The following is a 21754-nucleotide window of genomic DNA, read 5'->3' as shown; positions in this document are numbered from 1 at the left end:
TAGTAAATCAAAAGGTGAATTTAGGACAGTTAAATGATATAAAACCAAAATATAAAAATCAACTGTATTTCTATATACTAGCAATAAACAAATGGAAAGCTTTATGGGTGGTGGCTTTTCAATGTAGGGTGATTGGAGAACCTGTATGTTAGTACCATTAGGTCTTTCCTCTCAGGTCAGATTCCTCAGAGAAATTTTCCAGGATTCTGCTTTGAGGTTGGTGGCCTGTGCTTAGCTGTCAGTCTTCTAGGAGGGGAGTCTGGGAAGAAGGCTGGGGGTGAGGTTTGGGAAGGGAGGAGAAGAGCTAAGCATTCAGCATATAATCATTCTACTCCCTGGGAAGGGCTCCCCACACATTGGTTTCCATGGTCCTTGGCTTCATCATCTGGGAAGTTCCTCCTTATCCATTATCCACCTTGGTCACATCTGAAGTGGACACCGAAGAGGTAATATTGAGTGTAGCTAAGGACTGTCAATTATCTGTTAAACACCTTTCTCTAAAAACAGAACCTCTAAACCAGGACTTTTTTGTCTTTCCGGAGAGTTGGTTTACTAGCATGCTACTTCAGAAATCCCTGAATTTCAGGGAAGATGAATCCTTACCCAAGCCTAAGCCCTCCAGGCTGAATTGTAATTGGTCTCAACCAATCATGATAATGTCATTCTCCTAGCTCTGGTGGTCAACTGACACTTGACAATGAAATATAAAGCCAAAGTCTTCTGGGTGGGGCTTTTGGAAAATGTTTTCTTTCCTAATTTAAAGGGGAAAATCCAAGCACAGTTTGCTATTTCCCATTTTACTTGCTGACACATGGACATAAGCACTGGATATACAGCCATCTTGCACCATGGAACAGCAAGTCAACATAATAAGGACAGCATATGGAGGCTGGATCCTTGATGACATTGTTGGAGCCATTAACCAGCCTTTCATGCCCTATTCCTGGACATCTCATCTTGTGAGAAAAGTAAGACCATCATTCTTAAGCCACTGTGCTTTGGCTTTTCTGTAACCATTCCTAACTCATATAACCAGTGTAGTTGAGCATCTTTTTCTGATGTTTATTTTCTTTTACAGTTCCCCTTTTGTAATATGCCTGTTCATGTATTTTCCCCATTTTCCCACTGTACTATTTATTGCATTCATTTTGACTGTGGTCATTCTTCCTATATTCTGGGTATTAGTCCTTTATCTTTTATACATATTGTAAATATCATATTTCATCAATTCCAAGATGTGCATTTTTTCACATTTGAATATCTCTGAAATTGAGATACCATATAAATTATGGTATTTCATATTGCAGTCAGCAGGGGGCAGAGTTGGCATTGCTGTTGCCATAACCTGAGGCATATTTGCCAAGAAGCCAATGAGGCTCAAAGTTCAGATTGTAGGGGTGTCTGGCTGGCTCAGTCAGTAGAGCATACAACTCTTGATCCCAGGGTCCTGAGTTCAAGCTGAACATTGAGCATGGAGCCTAGTTAAAAAAAAAAAAAAAAAGTTCAGACTCTAACTAGCTTGGATCTCTACCAACGCCATGGGAGGGGCACTAGCAGTGTCATGTGGTTCTGTAAACTTTATAGTAGTAAAATATTTTAACCTCAATCTGTTAAGGTCATGTATCTTTCTATTACAACTTCCTGTATGTCAGGTGATGTGGGAGTGGTCATGGGCATTTTTTTTTTTAAGCCTGTTAAGAGAAATTGGAGTTGAGGAACATTTAGTTTTGATGTGATGTGGTTTCCAGACATTCTTGTGTATAGCTAAGTTGTAGTTAGTTGTCTCAGTATAGGAATGGCTTCCAGGAATACTCCTCCCCCACCCTGTGCCAACCCAGCATCACCACACAAAGAAACAGCCAGAGGCCCTACCATGATACCAGTGCTTCCTATGACACCCAGCACCAGAAAGAAGTATGTGGGTAGTGGAGAAGAAACAAAATTTGAAACGGCCTTTTCTTTCTTATTGCAAGATGGCTGACACACCTCCAGACACTGAATCCACATCTTAGGTGGAAATAAAATAGGGGCAGTCCCAGCTTTATTGGTCCTTTTTGTTTGGTGAGTGACAGCTGTCTCAGGTATCTGTTATCAGACCTCTCCTTGTATCTTAATAGCCAGAGCTGAGAAACTCTCAAAAAGATTGAGAAGGTGTAGAATGTGATGTCATGACTGGCTCAGACCAATAATAATATTCTACATGATAATATTGTATCACATTTGGCTATACAAAAATGGAATGTGGATGGACAACCAACGGTGTCTGTCACAAACACCCTCCCCAAGTCTAGACCTAGGGAAACCTGCCTGCGGGACAGCCCAGATCTGCACAAGAGACACGCTTATACAGGATCACTGTCTCACATACACAGGCCCTGAGAGTTTAGAATGAAGGAAGAAAGAGAACAAGGAAGAATGGCCTCCAAAGCCAACAGGACTCCCAGACTATCACAGCACTAGACCCATACCCACCAAAGTTAGAAAATGGTAGCAAATTCCCACCCCTCTGAGCAGTTAATCCAGGAAACAATGTTCCCAGAGCCCAATATAATCCAGTCTCTGGTTTTGCCAAAGAAACAAGCTGAGCTTCAGAGGTAGCCAAAGGCAAGTCAAGGAAGAGAAAAGCTTCTTGGTTTCAGGATCACCATTTGGTCTACAGTGGTTGTCTGAAGTCCACAGCCTATGAACTTAAATTTTATTGGGACATTTCCCCCACTAAGGGTGATTGTGTCCTGTGCATACTATAGCAGTAGGAAAAATCCACCTCTGTGTGCTTCCTCCTCTTCCAGAGAATGGGGTGTGGGACATCCCCTTCTTTTTGAAAATTGTGGAAGTGTGCAGTAGGGAAAACTTCATCAGCTCTTACTTAAAGGGCCCATCTTCCCCACATCATGTATGTTTGAAACATCTCGATTTCCTGTTCCCTTTTAGGTTCCATGGTCCTGATATCCAATTGCTGTATAAAGTGTGGGTTCTGTAAATGACACAACCTTGAGAAATATATCTATCAGTGTGTTGGCATCTTCCATGCTTTGCCCAAAGGCTGTGACCACAGCTTCTTGCACAGCCATTGCTTTGCCCCAAGAAACATGCCTCCCGAGGGCAGTTTCCCTGTTAGCCTCATGTTGGTTTCCCTCTCAACAGGTTCCTGAACAAAATCTGGTGACTCCAAGGCTTTTGCCTCATTTTAGAAATATTCTCCCATTCTTCTCTACTAACTCAAAGCTGGGTAATGAGCCCAGCAGGGAAAGGGGAGAAGACTTTATGTCCAGATTCCATCATAGGCAGGAGTAGTCAATGAAATATAAAAAAAAAAAGTTGTTGGGTGGTACTTCTAAAGCTATCTTGATGCCCTGATTTTCCTCCTTTGTGTTGCCCAAAAATGAATGTGATGACTGGAGCTCCAGTAGCCTTATTGGGACCATGAGAGAAATGCAAAGAGAGACCTAGGTCTGACATCCTTAAGACCAAAGCTACCAATTGTCTACTTTCAGATACTCATTGAGAGAAAATTAAATTTTCTTGGCTTATGCCAATGAAATTAATGTCTGTTACTACCAGCCAAAAGCAATTCCTTACTAACACATTTGCCTTATTTCTGCTTTTGAATTTTCCAGTATGTGAATAACTTGTTATTTTAATGTCAGCAAAAATATTTGTGTGTCACATCTTTCTTTGTAGAGGAGGGTTTGTTTCTGGTAATATATTTCTTTCCTTCATTCTCTAGTCATTTTGGAAAGCTTCAACTATGCTTTTAATATATTTTTTTTAATTTAATGCTTATTTTTGAGAGAGAGAGAGAGAGAGAGAGAGAAGGAGCAGGGGAGGAGCAGAAAGAGAAAGAAACAGAGAATCCGAAGCAGGCTCTGCGTTGTCCAGGCTGTCAGCCAAAAGCCCAATGTGAGCTCAAACCCACAAACCATGAGATCATGACCCGGGCCAAAGTTGGATGCTCAACCAACTGAGCCATCCAGCTGCCCCAATATTTTAACATGCTTTAAAAATTAGTCCATTTTCCTCTCCTTCATTATGGCCTTTATGTATCATCTTTTTCTTTGCATTCCTTTTTTTTTAAATGTTTATTTATTTAGTTTGAGAGAGAGATAAAGAGCAGGGGAGATACAGAGAGAGGGAGAGAGAGAGAATCCCAAGCAGCCTCTGAGCTGTTAGTGCAGAGCCCAATGTGGGGCTCAAACCCATGAACTGTAAGATCATGACCTGAGCCAAAATGAAAAGTTGGACAATTAATTGACTGAGCCACCCAGACCCCCCTTTTGCAATCCTTTTAAACAAATCCTGATCCCCCCTAGACACATGAACCCTCTGACTTGGGTGGAGATGATATACTCCAAAACACAAAACAAACAAAACTAGGGGCACCTAGCTAGCTCAGTCAGTAGAGCATGTGATTCTTTAAAAAAAAGGGTTTTTTTAATGTTTATTTATTTTTGAGAGCAAGAGAGAGAGCACAAGTTGGGAAGGGGCAGAAAGAGGGAGACACAGAACCTGAAGCAAGCTCCAAGCTCTGAGCTGTCAGCACAGAGCCCAATGCAGAGCTTGAACCCACGAACTCCAAGATCATGACCTGAGCCAAAGTCGGTCGCTTGACCAACTGAGCCACCCAGGCACCCTGAGCATGTGATTCTTAATCTCAAGGTCGTGAGTTCAAGCCCTACATTGTGTGTGGAGCCTACTTAAAATTAAAAAACAAACAAACAAAAAACCCCACAACTATATGCTCTCTCTCCTTGATAATCTAACCCCCTTTTTAGGAGCAGATTCTTAGATCAAAGTCAACAGCAGATACCCAGTTTTTGCCTACTGAAGTCCATGCAGTTAAAATCCAGGGGCAAGCCGCGCTTGGATGCCTCTGTTGGTTTAGCCTCAGACCTTGGCTCAAGTCATGATCTCACAGTTCATGAGCTCGAGCCCAACATCGGGCCCTGAGCTGACAGTGCAGAGCCTGCTTCGAAACCTCTGTCCCCCTCTCTCTGCCCCTTCCATGCTCATGCTTTCTCAAAAAATAAACACTAAAAAGATAAATAAAAATAAAAAAATAAAATCCAGGGGCAAGACTACAGCCATCAACCACAATGTGGGTCATCACAGCCTGCAGAGACCAAAGGCCCATGCTTACTAGAGAGTTTACAACCAGTTTAGGGAGAACCTCGTTGGAATATAAATTTGAAACAATTTTAATTCTTCCAGTTGTTGCTATGCAATGTGTCTGTTCAGTGCTATCCTTCCCCTTAACCACATCTCTGTCTTATTCCATAACTTAAAAAAAATTTTTTTATTGTTTATTTATTTTTGAGAGAGACAGAGTGTGAGTGGGGGAGGGGCAGAGAGAGAGGGAGACAGAATCTGAAGCAGGCTCCAGGCTCCAAGCTGTGAGCACACAGCCCGATGCGGGGCTCCAATCCATGAACCGTGAGATCATGATCTGAGCTGAAGTCGGACGTTTAACCGACTGAGCCACCCAGGCACCCCTAATTCCATAACTTTTAAGTCAATTTCAGTTGTGAAATTCAGTCGATCTCGTGTCTCTAAGACTCAGCTCTATTCATTTTAAACTTCACCTTCATATCCAGTTCAAAATTCTCCTGTGCTCCATTCTTTCTCCCTCTGTCCCCTCTTGCCAGGTTCGGCCAAGGTTCTGGCTGATACGAGTCTGTGGGAGGCATGCTCTGCTCATACATATCTCCCTCATTCCTCCGCCCTCTATTTCTCCTCTGATATGGGAAGGGAAACCAAGAGAAGGAGAAGTAGCCTCCATCCTGTCACTAACCTGACAAAGTGGCCATCCCTTCTTGTTGACTGATCAAAGTTGCTGACCAGCTCATTAACTATTGGCTTGATGAGAGGGTGGTGGCTCCAACAGGCCCTGAAGATAAAGGACTCACTGTCAAGCCACTCCCAGAGCCACTGGCAGACTCTGGTCTCATTCCCCAGTTGCATGGATGCCTGATAAGACTGTGGCCTCCCCAGTTCTCAGTCCCAAACTATGCCAACAACTCATACTATACAGAAAAATTGGAATTCCAGGGGCTTAAGTAAGTGCCTCTGGGGCAGGTCCCAGTGATCTGCATGAAGGAAATAGCTCCTCCTTTCTCTCCCCATGTGCTGCAGTCCTTTCTTCCTGATGTAGGCCCCAAATCTTTCTTCCTGCTTATGTTGATTTTATCCAGGAGATACATAAGGAGGGGCCTTGGGCATCCCCTGTGCCCTGGCCCTGGTGAAACATGGGAATAACACATGGCCAGAGTGTGTATGTGTCACCTAATGTCTGTGCTGAGGAAAGGCTGAGCAAAGGGGTCCAGATCCCTGACACTAAAGTGTAGTCAGAGAACAAATCAGAAGCAGGGTAAATAAATGCTAGAGACTACCAAATACTGATGGGCCGTCAAACTGGATTTACTTCCTTCCCTGGGAGGAATTGCTGAGCATTCGTACTGTGATTTTGAGCCATGTGGATGTCCCCCTGAGGCAAGGCCAATTTAGGCTTGTGGTTACCTGAGACTTGGATTTTGGTTGGGGGCTAGAGATAGCTGGAGCCACAGCCCACTCCCTCCCCACTGCTCCCTTCTATTTGCACATCTCTCCTTTTTGCCTCCTATGCAGGGAAACCCCACGACCCCATGAGTCTGATTCCATTGACTACTCCCCAAGGTGGACCTCTAGCTCATTCCTCTGTGTGTGAAGGAAACCCTCCTTCTCAAATCCAGGATGGAGATTATAAAGGTTGGGTTGTAGAAAGAGGAAATACAAAGGGGAAGGAGAATTTATCCTGGGTTTTGGAGTCCAGAGAGAGAAGGACATGTAATGGGTGAGGAGAGCTGGAAAGTTGGGGGGGGGGCGGGGCCAGGTCCAAGCCTGGACCCCCCTCAGCTGGCAGTTAGAGTGTATGCATCCCAAGTGAGCAGGTGATGGGGCAGAAGCCAGTGGGGACTGGGAGATAGAGATGGTATTTATTCTCTGAGAGATTTAGCAAAACCCACAGACATATGGGTTTTTTTTTTTTTAAGTTTATTTATTTAGAGAGTGAGTGTGTGTGTGTGTATGCACATGAGCGGGGGTGGGGCAGAGAGAGAAGGAGAGAGAATCCCAAGCAGACTCTGTGCTGTCAGTACAGAGCCTGACTCGGGGCTCAGTCCCATGAATGGTGAGATCATGACCTGAGTTGAAATCAAAAGTCAGACACTTAACCAACTGAGTCACCCAAGGCTCCCCGAGACATAGGGTTTTAAACATGAGATGATATCTGCACGTGTGTGTGGTGGTAGCTCACACACCAGCTTTGGATCAGAAGCGGCATGACATAGGGCTGGTAGGATTCCTGCCTGAGACCCACCAGGCAGAGGAAGACTGCGTCTGTTGAACTGATACCTTCCCAGAAGAAAGGTGAAGAGATACAAACCACTGACAGTTTCTTCTTTCTCTGTCCACAGATCTTGTACATCAGAGTTTCCTGGCCTAACAGCATGGTCCCTCTGCCCCCACAGCCCAGCCTCGCCTGCAAGTCCTCTGGCTCTCTCCCCAAGGAGCTCTCGGACCTGACCCATCTTCTGCACTGGCCTCCCACCCCAGGAGATGCGGGGGACCTTTTGGCCTCCACCAGTCCCCAGACTTCCACCTACCACCTGAGGGATCGTTCCCAGGCCAGCTACACCCTGGGAGGCTCCCTAGAGGCCATCCTTGTCGCCAGAGACCACCAGGGCAGGCCCAAGACCTGTGGTGGAGATCTGTTTCGGGCACAGCTGCTGGGTCCCCACCTGAAGGCAGGAGTCCCTGGGGATATCCAGGATCTGGAGAATGGCACCTACCTGTTGTCCTTCCCTCTGCTGTGGGCTGGGCAAGCCCAGGTGCGAGTGCAGCTGATCCACTCCAGCGAGGCAGTTAGGGTCCTGCGGGGAATCTGGAGAGACCAATGGGCCACAGTTGATTTCATGGGCTATTTCCGAGGACCCACAGGATATGAAGAAATTGTGACTTGCAATGTTAACCCCCTGCTAACTGGGGAGGAAGAGTCTACCTGTCACTACAAGGATGAAGATTCTGGTGAGCTCTGGTTCTGTGCTCGACCCCCAACCCTGCCCTGCAACTCACTGGTAGGGCATTCAAGTGGACATTACTGGAATGTGACCACACCACACGAGGAGGCCCTGCTGGCATGGTAAGAAACCCAGCATTATCTGGGATGTCTGCCCTAACCCTTGAACCCCAGTCCCTGTGATATTCTGCCTGAACAACTACCCTTATTCATCTATTCCCTTCTATTAGATGTGTTTCCTACTGCGTGCCAGGTCTCATACTAAGTGCTGACTACTTCTGTGTAATGGTCAGCATACCTGCCCTCTACAAGTTTTCAATGAGGAGATTCCTGACTTTTGTTTGGGTTTGTTTGTTTGCTTATATTTTTGTTTGTTTGTTTGTTTGTTTGTTTGTTTGTTTGTTTGTTTGTTTTTTGGGGGGAGAGAGAGGGAGAGAGAGAGAATCTTAGGCTCCACACTCAGTGTCGATTCTGACACGGGGCTCAATCCCACGACCCTGGGATCATGACCTGAGCCAAAATCAAGAGTCAGACACTCAACTGACTGAGCCACCCAGGCGCCCCTATGGAGATCCATGACTTTGGAAAACACAGTGTGATGAGTGCCTAAGCGCAGTATACATTGAGTGGTTTGGGGACATGGAGAAAGGGCAACCCACCTGCCTGTGATGATCGGGCAGGTGACAATTTAGCTAAGGCTTGAAGGAAAAACATGGACCTCTGGCAGAAGAGAAGCATTGCAGGCATCTTTGCTCTTCTGACTGCCCCTGTAAGGAGAGATGTAGGGTAGAAATTACCAGCATATGTGGTCGGAGAGTATGGAGGGTGGATGTGACCCCCGAGTGAGAGGGGAGCAGAGCCTGCAGCCCGGAAGCTGAGAAAGGCTGAGAACTGTCCTCAGTCTCAGGGCGGGGGTGGGGGCAAGCCTCCCTGGGTGGACACAGATGGGAGTCATGGAGGAGAGATGGGCAAACAGCCTACTGTCCCTGAGATCTGAGGCAGGGTGGGGGTTAGAGAGACCCAAGGGAGAAGGGAGGCATTTTTTAAGGTGGGAGACCTGCGCATCTGGTCTCCAGCAGGGAGAGTAGGGGATGGAGGTAAAAATGGGGTCTCAGAAGGTGGCAGGGTGGAGGCAGAGTAGGGGTGGAGGGACACCCCCACTGAGTGGGGGAAGAGAAGAGCCAGAGGTGTTTACAGAGCAGGCTGGCTGCTGCTGCACCACCCCAAGGAGCACAGAAGTTCTCACTGGCTGCCATGAGGACTGGAGGAGGTGAGCCGAGCCGGAGGCCCTGGCGGTGCTGAGGTGCCTGCTGGCCTCACCAGGTACCCATCTCTGGAGGCTCTCGGTAGTTCGTGTCTGGGGAATTCCCACTAACATTTCCTTCCTGGCATGAGAATTTAGCACCAGGTAACCTTGGTCTTTCCAGACCAATTCTTATGCTCCCTTTGGTCAGAAAAGGAGAATCACATATCCTTTTTGCATTGGTCGATTAAAAATACATCTAAGGTTATGGGGTGCCTGGATGGCTCAGTCAGTTAGGCATCCGACTCTGATTTCGGCTCAGGTCAGGGTCTCGCAGTCGTGAGATCAAGCCCCATGTCAGGCTCCATGCTGAACGTGGAGCCTGCTTGGGATTCTCTTTCTGCCCCTCCCCCACTTGCACTCTCTCTTGCTCTAGCTCTGTCTCTCAAAATAAATAAATAAACATTAAAAAATAAATCTAAGGGTGAAAACAGGAGCCATATCAGGATGTCACTTGGGGTACATCCCAGAAGTCTCTGGAGTGAGAGTACGTGGGTTCTGATCCTGGCTCCACCTGCTCGACTTGCCAGCTTCTATCCATGTGATCTCTGGCAAGTCACTTAACCTGTCTGAACCTCTGTTCTCTCATTCACAGAGGGGGATAATAATAGTACTTCCCTCATAGACTTGGGGTGAAGAGCAAATATATTAATGTGTATAAAGTGCTTAGAACAGGGACAGCATATCCCAGCTCTCTTGGCTGTTACAATCTTGGCCCAAGTGTTTTGCTGCTGTCGAGTGGCCCCTGCTCTGTCAGACATGGTCCAAAGTCGTAGAAGTCCTGGGGATGGGAGAGCAGGGCAGACGTGGCCCCATCCTGTGGGAGCTAAGAGTGTATTGATAGAAGTTTTGTGTTAAACAGATAACCACACATGTGAGGAATGTATAACAGACATGAATTTGCAGCCCCAAGGTCAGGTGTTTTCTATATATCAACTTTAATCCCATCTGAGGACCTCTGCAGCCAGGCTGGTGGGAAGAGCTCCCTTCACCGAGGGTCCTGCAAAGATACTGACGCCTTGGCCATCTGGGATCCTCCTGTAGTCCTCCCCAAAGTGCCCGCTGTTCAAGCTTGTGTAATCTTGGGCTCTGCTGGGAGGGCAGGCGTCTTCCACCTGGGTCCAGAGTCCTTAAGATCATCCTTTACCTGCTTCCTGAAGCTGTCACCTCTAGGGGGCACTAGGGCCCTGACAGTCTCAGGGCAGGCCATACTCCTGCATTTTTCTAGCTTGTAGGAATATTCTCATCCCTTCTCCCTTCCAGAAGCAAGTTCCCCTCTCCTCCTCAGACACAGCCCCTTCAGTAAGTCCATTCCTTCATTCAGCAAATGCATGCTGACCACACTCTACATGCATGGCCCTGCTGGAACTGGGAACGCAGCAGTGAAGATACAGCAAGGACCTTGCCTTGGTAAAGCTTATTTACAACAGGAGAGAGGATGATAAACAATAAACATAACAATAAGTAAATAGTATAGAATGCTAGAGGAGATGGGGCACCTGGGTGGCTCAGATGGTTAGACGTCCGACTCATGATTTCAGCTCATGTCATGATCTCAAGGTTTGTGGGTTCGAGGCCCGCGTCGGGCTCTGATGCTGGCAGCTCAGGGCCTCCTTGGGATTCTGTCTCTCTCCTTCTCCCTCTCTTTCCCTCCCTCACTTTCCCTCTCTCTCTCCCCCTCTCTCTCAAAAATAAATAAATAAACTTTTAAAAATTAAAAAAAAAAGAACGCTAGAAGGAGATTCGTGCTAGGGGAAATTGAAAACATACACGAGGTAAGGATTGGAAGTCTGATGGGGGCAGGTTGCGGTGTTAAATAGGGGGTCAGGATAGACCTCATTAAGAATTTGGCATTCCAAGCTCCATGCTGAGTGTGGAGCCTGCTTGGAATTCTCTCTCCCCCTTTCCCTCTTGCCCCTCCCCCACTCATGTGCATTCACTCTCGTGCTCTCTCGCTCTCTTTTTCTCTCTCAAAATAAATAAACTTACAAAAAAAGAAGAAGAAGAAGAAGCTGACATTCACGCAAAGACTTAAAGGGAATGAGAGAGTTGGCCCAGGATGTACCTGAGACGAGAGAGTTCCAGGCAGAGGAAATGCCATAGTGTGCCTGGAACAGCAAAGGAAGCCAAATAACTGGGATGGGGTGAGGGACGGAGAGGTGGGCAGGTGAAGACCAGCGGTGTTAAGCAAAGGATGCAGCATGACAGGAAGGGCTCTGTGAGTACACTGATTTTTTTGCTGTAAGTGTAAAGGGAGTCATTGCAGGATTTTGAGCAGAAGATGAACACGATATGATTCACATCATTTACAGGGTCTCAGACCGTTGCATTGAGAATGGACTGCAGGTTAAGGGAGAATCAGGGAGACTGAAAGGTAGGAGGCCTCTGCTTCAGGTTGCAGTAGTAGAGGTGTCCACAGTGATTCATTTCTGGGTATATCCTGAAGGCAGTGCCCATAAAATGTCCTGAGAGAACACGGAATGTGCTAAAAAGCGAGAACTCACATGTGGCTGTGGGGCTTGGGGCCCGCTTCCCTGGAAGGACAGTTGCAGGTTGGGGGAAGGGTGGGGGTAGAGATCAGGAGTTTGGTCACATGCGTTAGACACCAAGTGGAGAAGTTGAGCACATGGCTAGACTCACAAACCTGGAATCTGGCAGAGAAGTTCTAGGCTGGAGATCTTGGCCGAGTGAGACCACCAAGGGAGGGAGTGTGATCCGAATAGAGGAGTGAAGGCTGAGCCTGGAGCATGGGAAGAAGGGGGCTCACACAAGGGGCTACCAGGGGAGCCCTGGTAGGGGAGTCCTGGCAACCAGGAGAAGAGCGAGTCCCAGGGATCAGGGAACAACTGCTGGTCTAATCATGATCGGGGAGAATCCAGCAGGAGTGGGCCCAGTAGGACCAAGAAGAGAGTTAGCACTTCTTACAAAAGGCTCCAAGCCCCTTCCTGTATAAATCATGTTTATAATTCCCTGTATTTTTGTGATGCTTTGATGCCTTGGGGCCATGTGGACCCAGGGAGGGCCAGCCCCTCCCAGGGTTAGCTAGCTCTTAGAGAGGCCTTGAGCATACCACCCAATTTTAGTGCACCCCACCACGCTGCCTCCCTCTATCAGGCTCCTACCGTCTGGGCCAATGTCCTGGGCCTGAAATCACCCCAGAGCCAGTTACTGACAACCAGAATCTGCCTCTATAGCCCAGAGCCCACTGAAATCATTCAAATGCTCCAATCCCAAGCCTCCTCAGCTGCTTACCCTTCCTTGCCTATTCCTTCCTGTGAAAATCACTACAAAGGTTTGTGCCCTCTGTTTGCTCTTACTCCCTCTGCCCCCGACTGACCCTGGTGCATCCCCCTGTGGCCCCATGTGGTGCACTGTGCCCCTGCCTCTCAGTGACTCTCAGTAACCCCCTGTCTTTCTCATGGCCATCATCTCCTGATGTGTTGGCCTCCCCAAAAAGCCTGGGTACATAAAAAAATTTTTTTTTAATGTTTATTCATTTTTGAGAGACACAGAGTGAATGGGGGAAGGGCAGAGAGAGAGGGAGACACAGAACCTAAAGCAGGATCCAGGCTCTGAGCTGTTAGCACATAGCCCGACATGAGGCTTGAACTCACAAACCGTGAGATCATGGCCTAAGCCGAAGTCGGACGCTTAACCAACTTGGCCACCCAGGCGCCGCATGCCTGGGTACATTTTAAAACAGCTCTGCTTCCTGCACTGATGGAATCCCCGAGGCAAAGAACCTGGGTCCCTGAACTGCAGCTTGCAATCCCTCTCCTGACCCCAAGCCTTCAGTATCTCCCAGGAGCCCTGACACTAGACAGATGCCCTTGATTTTGAGAACTTCCTTTCCTCCAAGAACCCCAGTCTCACCTCAGCCCAGGGTGCCTTCCCATCACGCATTTCCATTAAGGGCTTCCCTCTTGCAAATTGGTTTCTCTTCAGGAACGTGACAGACAAGGTCCTCCCTCAGGGTATTTCTCCAATCTGGGTGGCCAAGGAGAGCAACAAGAGTCTGGGTAAGTGACACTGGGGCTTGCAGAAAAGGCAGCACGTGTTCCATGCCTGTGGCTTTAGACTCTTCTGTACCCACGGATTGTTCTGCTCACAAATAATTGTTTACAGTTCTGTCCCCTCGACAACCATGCCACCCTGGGATCCCAGGCCCAAAGCCCTCTGGCTTCTACCACCAAGATGTGTGGCACTCACTGTCCTGCTCCGGACGCGCCTTCTCCACTGTTGACAGCATCCTGGGCTGCCTGGCTGGTCACGTCGTCCACATGATGGGGGACTCCACACTTCGGCAGTGGTGGGAGTACCTGCGTGACACTGTGCCCTGTGAGTGGCCGTGAGGGGAGAGGGCAGGGCTCCTAAGGCAAAAAGAGAAGATCCAGGGCTTTGAGAAGGCAGAAAACATTTCAGGAGAGTGCTGTGGAAGGACCAGATACTGGGTTTGGGGCAGAGGCAGGGATGGGGAACAGGTTGCCCAGATTGCGCAGAATCTCAACAATTAGATGGATGATCAGAGGCTCTAACAGTAGGGTGGATGTGTTTGAAAAACGATGAATAGATAACCTTACCTGGAAGTGAGGATTTGCCAAGGGATATTGCAGGAATAGAGTTGGAATTTAAGAAAAGTGCTGTAGGGGAATCAGGGGTTTCTCTTGTGACTTTGGGAAGACACTGAATGTTTTCATTTTGTTTGACTGATTGATTGAAAAAGCACATTACAAAAACCAGTTATAAGACACTGGTAGGTCAGCATGCAGGCTGGTGAGAGACTAAATTGGGGTCAGCAGTAAAGGAAGCATTATACTGGGGGAATTGACAGCTTGTTGACTGATTGCTTCTAGAAAGAAGGGAGATGACCAGGTAACTACAGATAACAGAAAACGGACTCAAAATGGAAATCACTGGGGTGCCTGACTGCGTGTGGGAGCAAAGGACAGCAGTGGTAGAAGATGGTGTACTTAGTTTATATTCTTCATATCGGGTTGTGTGGGCGGGTCTTCTGGGGAGTCTGTGCGTGAGGCATTTGAACACAGGGGACTGGAAGTGAATTGAGATGTCCAAGCTTCAGACAGAGTTTCATATTTATTTATTCCCTGGAGGATAAAAGTTAAAAGAGGTGAGAGCATCATGAAGGGTGAGTGCCATCTGAGCCTCCAACTTTTCTTGCACAGATTCCACAATATAATGTAACATGGTTTAAGGAATATGCTTTATCAGGGAGCGGGGGCAATGTGAGGGCCAGGGGAAGAAGGAACATCAGCACCGAGCTGCCTCCCCTACCTGTCTCCTATGATCCCAAAGAGAAGTGTGCAGGGTGGGTCTGTGCTCTCCTGGAAGAGAACCCCCTCAGGCTCTCCCTTGTCACCTACAAGTGTGAGAGCAGCCATGTTGGGCTTCCCGGCACCAGAGGGATGTGGGCCGCCATTTGTTTACAGAAGTTCTAAAAGTACCAGCTGCCCCCACCTAGAGATCTTGAGGTCTGGGCTGTTGTGTACGCTCCTGCTTGAGGTATCAAAGCCCGCTGCCTCCCAGGAGGGTTAGTCTCGGTGCAGCCCCTTCCTTCAGGGAAAAAGAGAGCTCCAGTTCTAATTTGGTGTTTAGGCAATCTGAGGTGACCTCACAGGGTCACTGCCCGTGGCGGTGGAGTAGGTGACTTTCCTACGCAAGAGGTGTATCTAGAGATGAATAGAAGTTCATGACAGAATGTTGGGAAAACCAGATCCTCTGCTAGCTGATTTGGCACCTTTCTGTGAAATAGAAAAAGGCGCGCCCCCTGTGCCCACAGAGCCCTGAAGCACAAGGTAGGGCAAGCAGGCAGAGACATCGTGCAAAGGAGGGGCCTTTTATTGCAGATGCGTCTAGCTCTCTATCAGGGCATACAGCTGAGTGACCAGACCTGATTGCAGAAATCTCTGGCTCCCTCGGTTGGCCACCATTGTGCAAAGACACACTGGACAGCCTTCACTCTCTAGCCTGGGGCAAGTCTCCATCCAGGGGTGGCCAGAGGGGGCCAATGGATCAATCCAAGTTGAATCCTTTCTGCTAAGAAAGGAAGGAGCATCCAAAGGAACGTCAATGAGACAAAATGCTCCAGGGGCCAGGGAGGCTGAGGACTGAGAATAGGTTTTGGGGCTTGGTAACTACTGGCGATATCACAGATTAGGGAGAACATAACCAGGTGCCTGGGCCAGAGGATGCTTGTGTCCTAAGGGGAAACTGATGCTAGATCTTCTATGTAATTAAACGAGGAAGTACAGTCCTATATTAGCCTCTAAGCTTCCTCTTGTCCTCCCTACAGCCCTGAAGCCTATGGATCTACACACCACATATCAGACGGGGCCCCTGATGGCGGTGGAGACCGCTCGGGGCATAGTGCTGCACTGGCGGGCCCACAGCTGGCCCCTGCGCTCCCTGCACACACCAGTGGCCTCCCTGCACTCTGTGGCCCGGGAACTGGGGGGCCTGGCCAGGGGCCCCCACACAGTGGTGGTGCTGGGCCTGGGCGCCCACTTCACCACCTTTCCCCCATCTGTCTTTGTGCAACGACTCGCAGGGATCAGGGCAGCTGTGGCTGCGCTGCTGGCCCGCAAGCCCCGCACTCTCGTGGTCATCAAGCTGGCCAGTACCGGCTACAAGTCTGTGTATGGCAGTGACTGGTTCACCCTCCAGGTGAACCGGCTTCTCCGAGCAGCCTTTGCTGACCTCCGTGTGGCCTTTGTGGACGCCTGGGAAATGACCTCCAGTCTGGCTCTGCCCGACAGGATCCACCCAGGGCGGCTTATTGTCCGCAATGAGGTCAACTTCCTCCTGTCCTTCATTTGCCCCATTTGAGCGCTTCTGCGGGTCCTGGGCTGTGTGGATGGAGGTGCTGGTGTGAGGATCAAGCCTGGAAGCCCTTCCCCTCAGCTGTCTGTACCTCTTCTCTTAACTTTTAGTTTGTTTGTTTGTTTGTTTGTTTTGGATGAGGGAAAAAAAGATTTTTTATTGTATTTTAATTCAAACTTATTGGGTTCCTGGTGAGTTTTAAATTTAAAATACTTTATTAGCCAATTCTCAGCGTTGGTTCTATGAATTGTTCATCTCATTTAACTATTTTTCTCCTAGTTCTTTAGTGTTTGGGTTTTTTTTTACAATTTAACTTTATTTTTTATTTTTAAAAATTTACATCCAAATTAGTTAGCATATAGTGCAACAATGATTTCAGGAGTAGATTCCTTAATGCCCCTTACCCATGTAGCCCATCCCCCCTCCCACAACCCCTCCAGTAACTCTCAGTTTGTTCTCCATATTTATGAGTCTCTTCTGTTTTGTCCCCCTCCCTGTTTTTATATTATTTTTATTTCCCTTCCCTTATGTTCATCTGTTTTGTCTCTTAAAGTCCTCATATGAGTGAAGTCATATGATTTTTGTCTTTCTCTGATTGATTAATTTCACTTAGCATAATGCCCTCCAGTTCCATCCACATAGTTGCAGATGGCAAGATTTCATTCTTTTTGATGGCCGAGTAATACTCCATTGTGTATATAGACCATGTCTTCTTTATCCATTCATCTGTCAATGGACATTTGGGGTCTTTCCATCCTTTGGCTATTGTTGATAGTGCTGCTATAAACATGGGGGTGCATGTGTCCCTTCGAAACAGCACACCAGTATCCTTTAGATAAATGCCTAGTACTCCAATTGCTGGGTCGTGGGGTAGTTCTATTTTTAGTTTTTTGAGGAACCTCCATACTCTTTTCCAGAGTGGCTGCACCAGCTTGCATTCCCACCAACAATGCAAAAGAGATCCTCTTTCTCCGCATCCTCACCATCATCTGTTGTTGCCTGAGTTGTTAATGTTAGCCATTCTGACAGGTGTAAGGTGGTATCTCATTGTGGTTTTGATTTGTATTTCCCTGATGATGAGTGACGTGGAGCATTTTTTCATGTGTCGGTTGTCCATTTGGATGTCTTCTTTGGAGAAGTGTCTATTCATGTCTTTTGCCCGTTTCTTCATTATTTGTTCTTTGGGTGTTGAGTTTGATAAGTTCTTTGTAGATTTTGGATACTAACCCTTTATCTGATATGTCATTTGCAAATATCTTCTCCCATTCTGTCAGTTGCCTTTTAGTTTTGCTGATTGTTTCCTTCGCTGTGCAGAAGCTGTTTATTTTGATGAGGTCCTAGTAGTTCATTTTTGCTTTTGTTTCCCTTGCCTCCGGAGATGTGTTGAGTAAGAAATGCTGCGGGCGAGATCAAAGAGGTTTTTGCCTGCTTTCTCCTCAAGGATATTGATGGCTTCCTGTCTTACATTGTGGTCTTTCATCCATTTTGAGTTTATTTTTGTGTCTGGTGTAAGAAAGTGGTCCAGGTTCATTCTTCTGCATGTCGCTGTCCAGTTTTCCCAGGACCACTTGCTGAAGAGACTGTCTTTATTCCATTGGATATTCTTTCCTGCTTTGTCAAAGATTAGTTGCCCCTATGTTTGTGGGTCCATTTCTGGGTTCTCTATTCTATTCCATTGATCTGAGTGTCTGTTCTTGTGCCAGTACCTTACTGTCTTGATGATTACAGCTTTGTAGTGTAGCTTGAAGTCTGGGATTGTGATGCCTCCTGCTTTGGTTTTCTTTTTCAAGATTGCTTTGGCTATTTGGGGTCTTTTCTGGTTCCAAGCAAATTTTAGGATTATTTGTTCTAGCTCTGTGAAGAATGCTGGTGTTACTTTAATAGAGATTGCGTTGAATATGTAGATTGTTTTGGGTAGTATCGACATTTTAACAATATTTGTTCTTCCTTGGAAGAACATGGAATCTTTTTCCATTTCTCTGTCTTCTTCAATTTCTTTCATAAGCTTTCTATAGCTTTCAGTGTATAGATTTTTCACCTCTTTGGTTAGATTTATTCCTAGGTATTTTATGGTTTTTCTTCTCTTAACTTTTCTAATACACAGGCAATAAATCCACCAGTGAGAATTGGGATGTGGGCGGCAGGGGTGGCAGGTGAGGGAAACCTGGCAGCGCTGAAGGGATGAGGCAGAGCCACAGCCAGAAACATCTATCACATCTGTGCATATAAGGATTGTCATTTTATGTGCTGGAGTCTCCATTTAGAATGCCAGCGAGCCTTGAAAAGATATAAGAGAGGGATTCCATTTCAGTTCATCAGAGCCACCCTCATGGAGAGCCCGACTATATATATAAAGACTTTTCGGGGTTGATTTGTAAAATAAAATATTTCTCCTCATTGTAAAAGTAATGCAGTGCTTTTTGTAGAAAACTTGAAAAGGTACCAAAAAAATAACAATGAAAATAAAAATCACCTAGAATCCCATGGCTGGGAGACAATCACTGTTGAAATACATATATTCCCAACAATTTCTCAATGCATAAAAACAAAATTCTATACCTCTTCCTTTTATTATTATTTTTATTTACTCAAGATATATCTGATGGGTTTATTCTGAGATCCTAATGGACATTAATTTGGTGTGTGTGCCCCTTGGTCAGTTCAGGTCCTACAAGAAGCAGGTGTCAAGACAGGATTAGAAGTGCAAATATGATTAGTGGAAACACCTATGAGAGATAATGCGGAGGAAGCCAGGTAAGGCTGGGAGAGCCTTCAGACCTGATGCAAGGTTGACCTGGAGTAAAGGAGAGAGGGAAGGAAGGTTGGGTAGAAGCATGCTAGACCATCGTGCAGTCTAAGGAAATTTTGGCAAGACCAGTGAGAAGTTCTTGAATCATAATTGACCATCAGAGGAGTCCTGTATCTCCCAGGAAGGGGCCAGCCTCAGTACCCCTGCCGTGCTCAGCTGTTGGCTAGCAGCAGCCCCATGGGAAGAGTGGCCTCACTGTGAGGGATGTCAGAGGATAACAGCTGGGGCCCTTGGTCAAGTACAAGCCCTGCAGTCCACTAGGAAGGCAACAAACATTTCAAATAACTCGGGAAGTACAGTTGATTTTCTGATTGATTTTCTGATTGGATGGTGGCTCAGTCACTTAAGCCACCAACTTTGGCCCAGGTCATGATCTCACGGTTCCTGAGTTTGAGCCCGAGTCAGGCTCTGTGCTAACAGTTCAGAGCCTGGAGCCTGCTTCGGATTCTGTGTCCCCCTCTCTCTCTCTCTGCCCCTCTTCCACTTGTGCTTTCTCTCTCTCTCAAAAATAAACATTTAAAAATGTTTTCTTAATTTTTAATCAAGAAAAAAATATAACCTGGGGCACCTGAGTAGCTCAGCCAGTTACGCCTCCAACTCATAGTTTCCGCTCAGGTCATGATCTCAAAATTCATGAGTTTGAGCCCCGTATGGGGTTCCACACTGCTAACTGTGTGGAGCCTAATGAGATTCTCTCTCTCTCCCTCTCTCTCTGCCCCTCCCCCCCCCCAGGACTGTAAACAAATAAATACATACATACATAAACTTAAAAAAAAAGAAAAATATAACCTTACAATAAATTATATTAAAAAGGAAGAAAGCTCATCTCTGCCTACATAGTTTACCACGTATTACTATTATCTATGCTCTTGACGTTATTTATGCTGTTGCATCTGCATGGTGGGAATAACGTAGAAGCACCTGCCACTGTGCATTTCTTCTTGGCTCAAATTCAGTGACTTCACATCGGGAGTCGTATTAGTCTGCTCGGGCTGCCATGATGAAATGCCACAGACCGGGTGACTTAAATAGCAGGAATTTCTCTCAGTTCTGGAGTGCGGGAAGTCCAAGATCAAGGTTTGGCAGGGTAGGTTGTGTCCTGAGGTCACCGCCTGTAGCTTGTAGGCGGCGCCATCTTGCTGTGTGTTCACAAGGCCTTCCCTCAGCATGTGCGTGTGGAGACAGAGACAGCAGCACTCTGACGTCACTTTCTGTAAGGACACTAGTCCTATAGGATCAGCCCTCCACCCCCATGACTCATTAACCTTGGTTATTTCCTTAGGGGCCCCACCTCTGAATACAGCCCTACTGGTGCTTAGGGCTTCAACATGGGAATTTGGGGGGTCCAGTGGAGATGCAAACATTTGGTCCACACAGAGGTAGCTAACTCCATACTGTGGGAGTTCTTGCACCATGGAAACTGGCAAATGCTATGAATCGGGGCTTCTGGAGAGCTGTTTGTGACACAGAGGGGAAGGGCGACAAGGGTCACCTCTGAGAGTATCCTTCCTCCTCCCTCAAGCTGGGAGCACAGCAAGGTCAGGAGTCAGCCGGTGCCTCCCAGTCCTCAGCCCTCTGCTGTCACCTCTGAGAGGCTCTGTTGGCATTTGTCACATTGATCAGGAGCTGGAATGCAGCCAGCAGCCATGAGGAGGAGGCTGACAGGTGAGGAAGTCTCGGTCACATGACAAATGAAACTTGTGAATGTGACAGTGGCAGACTCCACAGAAGGCAGCCCCTGGGTCAGACTGCTGGGCAAATGCCTTCCCTTCCCCGAGCCTCAGTCTTCTCATCTGTAAAGTGGGGATAACAGCTACCTCCCTTAGAGGGTCTGAGAGAGGACAGAATGAGGTAAGACAGAAAACACTGCACACTGACTGGAAAGCTACATGGATCGTCATCACCTGACACCCACCTCTGTGTTCTTTCCATTCACACCAGTCGGCACTGACTGCCCCGTGCACTCTGCCAGGTGCCAAGGACCCAAAGCTCCATGCTCCGGTCAGTCCTCAAGCATCTCCCTGTGTAGCAGGAAGACAACACAGAAAAGGGAACCCTTGGGTGCTGATGTGGCCCAGAGGACTGTTGACGGTTGTCACTGCATGGGGACGTGGAGGGAGCAGAGGCACAGACCCAACACCACAGCAGGTATTCAGTGGCAATGTGACCTTAAGTGATGTTCACAACCTTACTCAGGACCTCAGTTTCCTCTTGTAAAATGAGGACCATAACAGACCCTGCCTACGGGGAGAGTTAACTCCTACTTTAAAATGTAATTTTAGGTGCGTCTGGGTGGCTCAGATGGTTAAGCTGCCAACTTCAGCTCAGATCATGATCTCGCGGTTCCTGAGTTCGAGCCCTGCTTCCGGCTCTGTGCTGACAGCTCAGAGCCTGGAGCCTGCTTCAGATTCTTTGTCTCCCTCTCTCTCTGCCCCTCCCCTGCTGGCCCTCTCTCTCCCTCTTTCAAAAATAAGTAAACATTTAACATATATATATATATATATATATATATATATATATACACACACACACACACACATATACATATATATATATATAATTTTATTTGGATTTGTTTGAATCAGATATGGTAAGACACAAAGACACAGAAATTACTGTCATGAGGTAAGAATTTATACTCATTGATCCCTAGATCCCAGAGGCATGGAATCTCATGCAGGGCTGCATCGGGAGACACCAAGGTCGGTCAGGAAGCAGAGGAAGTGAAGGGAAAACACGGGCAGGAGCCTTTATC

General features: G+C 47.2%; 1 protein-coding gene and 1 long non-coding RNA gene across 8 annotated transcripts in view; one reads left to right on the top strand and one right to left on the bottom strand.

The window, feature by feature from the left end:
* The window catches only part of LOC123589021 (NXPE family member 3-like), a 65305-nt gene extending 48889 nt beyond the window's left edge, over nucleotides 1–16416 (top strand). For 6 of the 7 annotated variants that reach the window (XM_045460578.1, XM_045460580.1, XM_045460582.1 and 3 more), the window contains 4 exons: nucleotides 7449–8173; nucleotides 13299–13372; nucleotides 13479–13691; nucleotides 15664–16416. In XM_045460578.1, the coding sequence (XP_045316534.1) occupies nucleotides 7449–8173; nucleotides 13299–13372; nucleotides 13479–13691; nucleotides 15664–16196 (1545 nt within the window). In that variant the 3' untranslated portion in view covers nucleotides 16197–16416. The remainder of the gene's footprint in view (nucleotides 1–7448; nucleotides 8174–13298; nucleotides 13373–13478; nucleotides 13692–15663) is intronic. The other variant, XM_045460583.1, reaches the window with a different exon arrangement.
* LOC123589023 lies at nucleotides 7824–13420 on the bottom strand. The gene is made up of 3 exons (XR_006708123.1): nucleotides 13227–13420; nucleotides 8710–8817; nucleotides 7824–7915 (listed from the first exon to the last, which is right to left on the bottom strand). It is a non-coding gene; the product is annotated as an uncharacterized LOC123589023 (long non-coding RNA).
* Nucleotides 16417–21754: the final 5338 nt, after the last annotated feature.

Source organism: Leopardus geoffroyi, chromosome E3 (genome assembly GCF_018350155.1).
Source record: "Leopardus geoffroyi isolate Oge1 chromosome E3, O.geoffroyi_Oge1_pat1.0, whole genome shotgun sequence".
NCBI lineage: Eukaryota > Metazoa > Chordata > Mammalia > Carnivora > Felidae > Leopardus > Leopardus geoffroyi.
This window is presented reverse-complemented; position numbering and strand designations above follow the sequence as displayed.